General features: G+C 31.5%; 1 protein-coding gene across 1 annotated transcript in view; it reads left to right on the top strand.

The window, feature by feature from the left end:
- Positions 1–12,098, top strand: part of LOC106478593 (filamin-A-like) — a 129,916-nt gene that overhangs the window by 56,805 nt on the left and 61,013 nt on the right. Inside the window, 8 exon segments of the mRNA XM_022382204.1 lie at positions 1,177–1,282; positions 2,531–2,704; positions 3,386–3,522; positions 4,389–4,575; positions 5,847–6,017; positions 7,126–7,255; positions 8,347–8,503; positions 11,363–11,552. Of these exon segments, the coding sequence (XP_022237912.1) occupies positions 1,177–1,282; positions 2,531–2,704; positions 3,386–3,522; positions 4,389–4,575; positions 5,847–6,017; positions 7,126–7,255; positions 8,347–8,503; positions 11,363–11,552 (1,252 nt within the window).

Below are 12,098 nucleotides of genomic sequence, written 5' to 3'. Positions count from 1 at the left end.
ATTAATAATATATATACTACACACACACACACACACACACACACACACACACACACACACACACACACACACACACACACACACACACACACACACACACACACACACACACACACACAAATGTTTGTAACACTGTTGGTTAACACGGTTGTATCCAGAGCTTTAAATAATTCTCTCTTTCATCAAAGTCCACACAGGTTGGTTCAGTTATTTTAGAACACAATTGACAAGACAAATTATTCTTCCTGCTCTGTTATTACAATACAGTCTGTGATAATTTCGCTTTAATATCACCATTATAACAGTTGTATCCAGAGCTTTAAATAATTCTTTTTTTTTTTTTTCTCAAAGTTCACACAGGTTGGTTAAAGTACTTTAGAATACAATTGACAAGACAAATTATTTCTTCTATACTCTGTGATAATTTCACTTTGGTAAAGAGCACTATATGCTCTTTATGGCTAAACTCACGATCATGCTGTCTAGATCTATCTCTTGAGTTACATTTTTGATGTATATTTATACCCTGAAAGAGGTCTAGAACATTACACACACTACTAAATATTATGATGCAATAATACTCAATTAAATCAACGAGAAAAACACGGGAGGTTCTAGTAACATGATGCAATAATATAACAAGCACCAATTCATAACTATTGAACTACACAAAATATGATCTGTAAACATTTACATAAACAAACTTGCTATGAACTATCACTTCTAAAAATAACTAAATTTAAACACTCGTGCTATATAAACTATCTAAATCGTAACATTTGCATTAAAGTTAAACTGAAACAGTTGTGTATATCTAACAGTACTAATGATCATATAAATGTGATTATTGTTTGAGCATGACCCACAAACTAAGCAGAATGCTATTTCCTAGAACATTGTTTACTGGTGATTCTGTACACAAGTGATTAATGTTATTTATTATCCCATCAATAGATTAGGATGCTAATTACCAGAGCAGTTATACACATGATTAATATTTGTTCTTTACACATTAAATAACAAAGCTCTGTTTATCAAAATGTCCTATATCAATAATCTGTTACATGTGTTATAATTTTATGTTTTACCAACAAACAAATAAAGGTGCTGTTAACTAGTAACTTGATAACAAAGATCCTATACACATTTGATAGTTTGTCTTTTGACTACAAACAGATCAAAGTTCAGTTTGCAGAGAAGGAAGTGCCATCAAGTCCATTCTATGTAAATGTCCATCCAAAAGTAGATGTCTCTAAAATTAAGGTGGATGGCTTGGAGCCAAGTAAGCACTACAGTTTACTTGAAAGTATTTCTTATCGGTTAATATGTCTTGGTAGGAACTGACTGGCAGCCATTTTCACACACAGCTGTTGTTAATAAAACCTTGGACCTTTGTGTTATATATTTAATGAAACATTGTTTTAACTGTATACATGTATATTTTCTTTTCCCATCAACAGATCAAAGCTCTTTTTAACAAAACAGTCTTTCTAAGTGATCTTTTACACATGTTATAATTTGTTTTCATTACTAACCAACATATCAAGGTACTATTTGCTAAAAATCTGTCGACTGTTTCTGTCAACTTTTTAACTGTATGTATAGTATCTTAGCCTTTTACTGTATTAATAGTGCCTTCAAAATCAGTAATGTACCAGTGGCATCTTACAGAATTTTACTGTATTACAATATCAGCAGGTTTTTACTACATACTAGTGCCTTAAAAATTTGCAATGAATTAGCAGTCTTGCATGTTTTTACTATATTAGTTATGCATTACAAATTTGCGATGAGTAGTAGCTTCTTACAAGTTTTTACTATACTAGTCGTGCCTTACAAATTTGCAATGAGTGATTAGTGTCTTTCAAGATTTTACTACAGTAGTACTGTCTTCCAAATTTGCAGTAAACGAGTAGTTTCTTCAGGTTTCTTAGGTGTATTTTGTGTTCCTTTCTAACTTTTATACAATAATCCTGTTATTATGAAAAGTAAGTAAATAGAAAGTACTATTATAACTTTTATCTATCATAGCTTTGTTATTGATATATTTATTGTTAAAGGCTTGTTAATAAAATATCCATTTCTTAATTTATTTGTGTGTCATATCATTGCTAGTGTGAATCATATTAGATAAGGTTTGGCAGTATAATGTACTTTTTTTTTAAAAAAACTTTTATATACCATAGCCTGGTTGGAGTGAACGTTATTGTGAGAAGTATAGCAGTAGAATGTTCCATTTTATAACTTAAGTTTGACAGCTCTTACTCTTTGTGAATTTTTTAAATGTTATGAAGTGTTTCTTGTCATTTGATTAAGGGCTCAGATTAGAGTGAATACAACTAGTTAAAAGCTGTAAAGAAAGAAATATCTGCTAGTTAAGTAAATTATGAAAAATATTATGCTTTACTTGTACTATTTTTACTACTTAAACAAATATATCTGACATTCTAAGAGATACAGGTATTAACACATTTAAGAATGTTTGCAACCTACATTAGCCTAATCCAACACCCATATAATCAACCTGTAGGTGCTTTTGTTGATTCACCTGTGGAATTATTTGTGGATACACAAGCTATTTCTAAGGACTATGATGCCGTAGTACGATGCACCATCACCACCCCATCAAAAGCTTGCACTCAATCCTTAGTACAGAACCTCAGTGATGGAATGTACAAAATTTCGTACACCCCTGTAGAATAAGGTAGTAACATCAAAAACTAACCTGGATATGTTGTTTAGAGTTTTTACTTAAGTATTCTTCTAAAATATTTAACTTTATTTTTTATTGACCACTTCAAATCATTTTTGTATATTCAAAAAAATAGTTATTGTCTCTCCTCAAATGTCACTAAACTGTATATAAATATATTTCAAATTGAATATTACATTTTTAAGTTGAAAATTAAGTTAAAAAATGATTACATATTTCCTTGTCTTCTAAGATGATAATCATTGTCATTATAACCACTTACAGAAACTTGATTTATAGACATTAAGGATTTGTAGGTAATAATTTTACTCTTTAAATCTATTTACATTTCTTTTACATGGAAACAGTATCAATGAAATTATCGTTTTTCTTACCAGGATTGTGTGTTGAAAGATATTTGCTAAATCTGTTAATGACACTGTCATTATAATTTCTCATTGTCATTTAAGCAGCTTTTTTTCTTCTTTTAACTAACTAGCATCAAGCATAAGGTATTTATTTATTTTTTTTAGTGTGTGACACTGTAGTTGAATAGTTTTTTTGTTTTTTTTTATCTGTTTAGGTTTATAATTTTTTTAAAAAGCTAATGCATTTCTCCACTTATTAGGCTGTGAATATTCAAAGAGTCTTGTATAAAACCTTATTAATTACTTGTACCATCTCTCTTATTAGGTTGTCATATTGTTGATGTCTCGTACAATGGAGTCACTATCCCAAGATGTCCATATAAAATTAATGTCACCAAAGGTTGTGATCCAAATAAATGTCGTGCTTTTGGACCTGGTTTAAAGAAAGGAGTTGTTGATGAGGTATTGTTAAAATTTCTTCTTCTTCTGTGTTGATATCTAAAAATTCATGATACCTAAGTTTTAAAACTGGAACTAATCCAACTAAAAGTCTTAAAGTCAAAGAAACTAAAATTGTTTATGAAAATGTTGTGTAGTTTATTTTTATTTTTGTAATGATAATCTTTAATACAGAGAACTTCAATAAAATCTATGTTTTTTACTATTCTCCAGGGGTTTAGGAATTTTTACAGTGAAGAACACCTGTTTCCACGTTTCTCTAGAGGTTTCTACAGTAATGAATATCTTTTTAATAGGAATGGTCCATTTTTCTTTCGGGGTTTCTACAGTGATGAACTCTTGTTTCCACTTTTCTCCAGGGGTTTCTACAGTGATGAACACCTGTATCCATTCATCTCCAGGTGTTTCAACAGTGGAGAATAACTATTTTTCATTGGGGCTTCATTGTTCTTCAGAAACTTCTACAGTGATGAATATCTATTTTTGATAGAGGGTCCAGTTTTCCAACCATTTCTACAACACTGAAAACTTATTTTTAATACTAGGACCTCATTTATTATACATGGTTTCTAAAATAATTAACGTCTTTTTGATGGAGGGAAGTCACTTTTATTATACAGGGGCTTTTACAATAATTAACATCTGTTTTTTTACAAAAGGAAACAACTTTTATTATCCAGAGGTTCAACAATAAGTAATATGTGTTTTTGACAAAGGACAGTCTCTTTTATTACAATAATTAACATCTGTTTTTGATAAAGGGAAGCATCTTTTCTCTCCAGGTTTTTTTTTACAGAAGTGAACGTCTACTTTTTAATGTTAACCATGAATTATAGATCATAATGTATTGCAAATTTTCATCTCTATAGGTCAATGTGTTCACAGTAGAGACGAAACAAGCAGGCACAGGAAGTCTAAGTATGGCTATAGAAGGTCCATCAGAAGCCACAATGACCTGCCAAGACAACAGAGATGGCTCCTGCACAGTTGAGTATACTCCAACAGAGCCTGGTGATTATGATATTTCAGTCAAGTTTGCTGACCAGTTTATACCAGGTATATTTCCATAGAATAGTATTGTAGCATCTAAGTACATACAAAAATTATGATTGTCTCAACAACATATGTCAATGGTTCTTTTTTTGTGCAGAATTCAGAAAGTACTGTATAGTTGTGCACAGTGTTTGTTCATGTTAAAACAATAGTATTATTGTAGACTGCATTTGTTTATATAAAAATAGTTCTGTATAGTTAGGTAAAAAAAAACGTTAGTGTGTAGTTGTGGACTGTATTTGATCAAGGAAAACACATTGATGTGTAGATGTGGACCATATTTCTTCATACAAAAACAGTATTGTTGTTGTGGGCTTTATTTGTTCATGCAAAAACAATGGTGTAGCTGTGAACTGCACTTTGTTCATGAAAAAAGGTAGTATGTAGTTGTGGATTGTATTTGTTCATGTAAAGTAGTAATGTGTAAATGTGGACTAGATTTCCTCATGCAAAAACAGTAGTATGTATTTGTAGACTGTTTATGTAAAAGCAGTAGAGTGAAGTGTATTTTATCATGTAAAATACAGTACTTTGTGGTTGTGGACTATATGACACAGTAGTGTTTAGCTCTAGAATATCTTTGTTCATGCAAAAACATTAGTGTTTAGCTCTAGAATATCTTTGTTCATGCAAAAACATTAGTGTTTAGCTCTAGAATATCTTTGTTCATGCAAAAACATTAGTGTGTAGCTCTAGAATATCTTTGTTCATGCAAAAACATTAGTGTGTAGCTCTAGAATATCTTTGTTCATGCAAAAACATTAGTGTGTAGTTGTGGACTGTATCTATTTATGCAGGAACATTAGTGTGTAGTTGTGGACTGTATCTATTTATGCAGGAACATTAGTGTGTAGTTGTGGACTGTATCTATTTATGCAGGAACATTAGTGTGTAGTTGTGGACTGTATCTATTTATGCAGGAACATTAGTGTGTAGTTGTGGACTGTATCTATTTATGCAGGAACATTAGTGTGTAGTTGTGGACTGTATCTATTTATGCAGGAACATTAGTGTGTAGTTGTGGACTGTATCTGTTCAAGCAGGAACAGTAGTGCTATTGTGGACTGTATCTGTTCAAGCAGGAACAGTAGTGCTATTGTGGACTGTATCTGTTTATATAAAAACAGCAATTTAGAGTGGAACTTTCCTTGTTCAACAGAATTAAAAACAAAAAGAACTTTGTTATTGTGATTTTTGTAGAAGACTTAAACACTATTGTGAAAACTTATTGTATACATAGAAAATTGCTGGTGCTTTTTTGTCATGTTCATTAGGAAGCCCATTCAAAGTTCCTGTGGACTATGATTTGGATGCATCTAAGGTTCGAGCCTATGGACCTGGAGTTGAGCCAGAACACTGTCGTGCTGGTCTGCCACTTCAGTTTACTGTGGATACTAAGAAGTCAGCTAAAGCTCCACTGTTAGTGGAAGTACAGTCTGAGTATGGTGAGTACAGGCCAGATTATTCTATTCATAGTTGGAGAAAAAAGTACAGTCTGAGTCTGGTGAATACAGACCAGATTATTTCATTCATACTTGGGGTGGAAGTACAGTCTGAGTATGGTGAGTACAGGCCAGATTATTCCATTCATGTTCTTGAACAGTGTTAGTGAGGAAGCAATATTTAAAAGAGCTAGACCTGAAGTTCTACTTAAAACTAAATGGCTTTCTGTTGGGAAGATTAAAAGTGTTCCACACAAAATATTTATGTTAGGTAAGGATCAAGTATTATGTGTTTGTTTTAAATACAATGGAATATCTGCACTGTGCCTAATACAATAATTCAGCCCTATATTTTAGCATTATTAGCCCTCTAGCTTGTTGCTGAATAACTGTGGAGTAGGACAGTTATTTATTATGCTTTTGTTTAAATATTAAGTTAATAAAAATAGCAAAAAATTATTGTGAAAAAAATGTTTCTGCAGTTTTTGTACCATGAATAATAATTTGTCCGTGAAGAAAGAAAGATATTCAAAAAAACGTAAGCAAGTTGTTGAAAAAATTATTTGCTGTTATGCAACTTCATACTTCCTTTCTTTTTTTCATACTTGAGTGTCATTTGAAATCCAATTTGAAAATAATGAACCTAAAAAATTCAATTTCAAAAAATATAGAAAACTTTGATAAAAATATATAATTAGGTATCTGTATTAAAGCTCTTTGAATATTCATGTTTTTTTTTCAAAGTTTATTTTATAGTTTTCCAACTTTGTTGTGAAACTGATGAATAGTTCACTCCAAGCACTCTGAGTCTGGAATCCTAATTTAAAAGTAGAAGGAATTGAATTTATTTTCTTATGTGTTTACATAGAAGTATCTTCTATATGGTTATTATGACAGAAGAATAAGTATGACTAAATTATAATCCATCAGAAGGTGCTGATCTTAAAAGAAAATGTTATAATTTTGAAGTCCAAATTCTTCTGGGTCATTTTGAAGGAATACAAATGTGTTTGACTCTACTTCTGTTAAAATAATAAGGAAATACCATGTGTGTTTGACTTTACAATAAAGTTACAGATATTAATATTAAAACTGAATTTATATGTTTCAGGCCCTGTACAAAAGAAACCTGAAATCAAGGACAAAGGAGATGGCACATATGATGTGATGTACTTCCCCTCACCAGAACATAGCCTGTGTGACCTCAGAGTTACTTATGGAGGTCAAGATATTGCTGGAAGGTGAGTCTTTGCCTGAAAACGAAACTTCCTAAACTGTTTTGTCAATTTTGTCCACCACCAATGTTTTGTTTTATTGTGAATATTTTTTAAAAACTTTGCTGAAACGTACTTAATAAAAAACCGTTCCATGTTTTTCACCATTGCAACTCAAAAAATCATAGTATATCTATTAAAAACAGTCATTTTAAACAAAGAATCTAACATAAACAAACGAAAAATCAAGGAATTTATCTCAATTGAACAAAACAGCTCTACTCTAAACCAACACCCTGGGGTGCCAAGATACCTCTTCTAAGTGTTTGGTTATTGTGACTATGTCATTCTCCAAACTAACAACATTGTACACTTGTTACATTTGTTGTTGTTATTGTATCCTTCTATAAATGTAACGGTATAGTTGATTGTGTTTGGTTCTTAGCTGCTAAATAGTATAAGACCAAACTAGCAATTAGCCTACATTTTCATAGCATAACAACATAACAAGAAAACGTGAATAACCAAAATTGTACAAAAAATAAATTAAGATAATACTCCAAATAATAAAAAGTTTCACTGTAGGATAGGCCATATAATGACCTATTTCATAGCAGAATAATGCAAGTAATCAACTTTTTTCACAGCCAGATAGTCCAAATAATCCACATTTTTAAAGAAGGATATTCCAAATAATTATCTATATTACAGCAGTATAGTACAAGTAATCAGCTCTTTCACAGCAGAATATTCCAACTAATCATGAATTTCACAGCAGGATAGCCAAAGTAATTAAAACTGACCCCCCTCCAAAAAAAAAAGATTATATATAATGAACTGTTTCACATTTGTAAATATTTCATAGCTTCAAAACAACCTAAATAATCAAATGTTTCGTATAATAATGCTCAAAATATTCAAACATTTCACAGTAAGATAGCCTAAATAATTGACCCTTTAATACCATGATAGTCTAAAATTTTAAACAGTTTCACACCAAGAGAGATTATAAATAATTGCTAATTTCACAGCAGACAATTATTTATAAACAAATATATTTCAAAACAATATCATTCTTAAAAATACTTGTACATAGTCATGTGTTATTTCCTTGTTAGTCCATTCCAAATGGAAGTCAAGCCAACCTATGAACCAGAGAAGGTTAAGATTTATGGTCCTGGGGTTAGTCCCAAGGGTGTACCAGCAAGTCTACCTACAGAGTTTACCATTGACATTACTGAAGCAGGTTTTGCTGAGCCTGAGATTTACTTGAAGGTAGGTTTAGGTTTTGATATATCCTGTAGGTGCTGTTTGTTTATAATATGTAATCAGTTTTTTTCATTATTGCAACAGTATTGCATATTTCTGAAATTCTTGAGTTTTGCTTTATTATTACAAGAGCACATGTTTTTATAAGGTGTTGAATTTTATAGTTTTATTAAAAGATCTTGAGTTTTGTTTGAAAACAAGCTTTGAAATCTCCTTCTGTTTGTATAAGGTGTTGTTGTTTAGTGTCATTACAAGATTTGGAGTTTTGTTTGATTACTAGAAAATTTCAAGTCTCCTTCTGTTGGCATAAGGTGTCAAGTTTGATAGTGTCATTATTAGATGTTGCATTTTTATTTGTTTACTGCAAGATTTCAGATCATCATATGTTGACATAAAGTGTGTAGTGTCATTATTAGATGTTGTGTTTTTGTTTGTTTCCTACAAGATTTCATGTCTCCTTATGGTGATGTAAAGTGTTGAATTGCATAATGTCATTACAAGGTTTTGGGTTGTTGTGAAGTTTTAAGACTTGTTATTTTAATATTAACTTCTCTTGTGTACCAACAGAGAAAATTATTATTCTATAGCAGAACAAAGTAAGGTAATAGAGAAATTCATTCCTCTATTGAAGAACAATGTGGTATCGTAGAGAATTTTGTTCTTCTACTGTAGGACAAATTAAGGTCAGAGAAATCTATTATTTTATTCTAGAACAATGTTATGTGAATTATTCTTTTGTACAACAAAGTAAGATCATAAAAGAAAGGTTATTCTCCTGTTTTAGAATAATGTGATGTCATAGAGAAAGTTATTCTACTGTTCTACAGGAGTTAGGTGCATTATTTTAAAACAATTTTGAATATGCAAATCAGCAAGCCATGTATATGACAGTCAAATTTAAAGTTGCAATGGAAGGACATGAATAAGAACTACACGTGAACATTGCTGGTATTTCATAGGTTCTGTGATGCTGCCAAAAGTTTTAACGCTTATGGGAAGGGTATATAACAATCCCTTACAGCACAAGATATTCACATATTCAGATTTTCTAAAGTGAGTTTCACAGCTTCTATTGCGATAATAGAGATAGAGCAGAATAATTTGTCTTCTCAAGGGGTGTTCTACAGTAACTGAACCCGCCTATGTGGACTTTGATAAAAAGTAGACAATAATTTAAAATTCTGGATACAACTGTGGTAACCAACAGTGTAATGAGTTTTTGTACATATGCTTGACTTGTTTTGAACATATTATTGAAATTTATCACCAACAAGTCAGACACTTACTAAAGAATACAGCCCTATAAAACCTGACAACCATGTATTTAATGGCATTTGAAAACAAGGAATATGGCTTAACTTGGAGCACCAGGATCATACAAGTTGTACCCCACCATGGTAAGCAAATTGTGGTATTTTGTAACAGATGAGAATCAGCGAACACAAAGATCAGTGGTAAGATATCCATTTGTCCCAGATAGCGTTATGCCACATAATCAAGAAGAATCTCTATCTGGAAAAGTGACACAAATTATGTGTATACAAGTTGCTTTCACATCATATCCAGAAAGGAAGATCAGTTGTAGAAAATTGTATTAATGGTACCTAGCTAGGGTTAATTAATAGTAAATGGTGACACTCAAGAAAGCATATGTGTAACTTGATATCTGTAACAAATATCCTTTGCTACTGGTTAATGGGCAAAATAAATTTTCCAAAGTGATGCATGGTATGTAACAAAACGTTTATAAAGAAATTTATTATCCTTACTGGATAATGTGCCAGAGCAAAGTAAAGATCAGGAGAGTGGATATAAAAGTCATGGTGAACTCTACTTGCTGTCAAACCAATGCTTTTTATACCACACAGAAATACTGGATGTTAAGTTTTATAGGGCCAAATTCTTTACAGTAGGTGACTAACTTTGAACACTCTTGTAATGAAAACTAAATTATTAAATATTAAATCTCTAAATAAACTAAATAATAACTCTTAAGCTAAACTGTCTTGTATGTCCAACATTGGATTTGTGCAAAAATGAGACCAACAGTGTATGGTTTCAGCAAGATAGTGTGTCCAGTCAAACTTCTCATTCACCTGTTACATACTTCGGGCAGCTGGAGAATGAAATGGCTATTCATACTATTTTATATGAGCACACACACCTTTGGATTTTTGTGCAGTTAAACTGTTATAATTGGCACTGTTATCATACAATCTATGGGTTATGGCAAGCTTACAAGGAGGAGTAGTGTGCTTTGCATGACAGCCTTTTGCAAAGGAAATAGATTGCGGGGCTATGTTTTTTCATTTCTAGCAATGTAAGACAAAGAAAAGAAATAATTATTCTGATATGTTACAAAGTAAAGTCATACAAGTTTCAGTTTGTCAGTAGATAGTGAATAAAATATTCAATAGAATGATATAATGTATTTGTTTTCTTGAAGTAACAACTCAACTATGGAAATAAAATGCTAATTTTACCACTTAACAAATTTTACGAGATTCATTCCAGTTATGAATCTTATAAAAATTTGTTAAGTCGTAAGACTAGCATATTATTTCCATAGTTGTTACTGTACTGTTTAAGTTATCATGAAACATGATGAACATAATGGTAGAAAATGCAAAAGATGGAAATGAATTAAAAAAAAATATATATATATATATACAGCCAGGAGTAACATCAGTAATGGAACTCTCTTTTACTCTTGCAAAGTAGCCAGCCTTCTGTGGAATTGTCACCTAACACTCAAACCAATAAGAGCTAATTTAGACTATAGTTGGGAATAAAATATTATTTTGCAGAATGAGAACCCAGGTTTTGAAATAAATTTATCTGATTTATTTATAATTTTTATTTCAGGGACCAGACGGCAGACCAAGGAAAAGTAAACTTAACAACAAAAATGATGGAACATACACTGTTAGCTATGTACCTGATGAACTAGGCCAGTATCACATTTCTATCCATTATGGTGGTCAGGAAATCTCTAATTCTCCATTTCTGGTCAACAGCTACCCAGTTGGTCAAGCTGAAAAATGTCAAATTACAGGTTAGTATGCAACTACTGAGACATAGCAAACTTAATCCTGGAACAGGTTAGTTAGAACTACTGAGATCTCCAAGGCTTAATACCAAAACCATTAAGTATGAAACTATTGAGTGAAACCAGATGTGATTAGTATTTAACTGAGTGATACTAGTCTTAATACAGGTTTAGGCTAATATGTAACCATTGCACGATCCTATACTTCATACTTGTCTATGTTAGTAGGTGACTACAAATTAGTACAATCTAAATACCGGACTTGAACAGTATGTAACAATTGAAAGATTCTACACATAATACTTGTGTATGTTAGTATGTAATTACTGCATGGTACTAGTCTTAATACTTGACTTGGTTAATATGTAACTATTGTATGATACTACACTTAGTACTGGACACAGTTAGTACATTTTGCGATGGGACTGTGGACACAGTAGTACCAGATTTTATCACACTATACTGTTTCATGTTAATGTTAGAGCACATGGTTCAGAGTAAGACTAAAGAGCTACTTCTGAAGTTTAGTGATAAGCTTTTAAATATTGGATT

Source organism: Limulus polyphemus, unplaced genomic scaffold, assembly GCF_000517525.1.
Source record: "Limulus polyphemus unplaced genomic scaffold, Limulus_polyphemus-2.1.2 Scaffold230, whole genome shotgun sequence".
In the NCBI taxonomy this organism is placed as follows: domain Eukaryota; kingdom Metazoa; phylum Arthropoda; class Merostomata; order Xiphosura; family Limulidae; genus Limulus; species Limulus polyphemus.
Note: the sequence above shows the minus strand (reverse complement) of the source record. Positions and strands in the feature narration are given on the sequence as shown.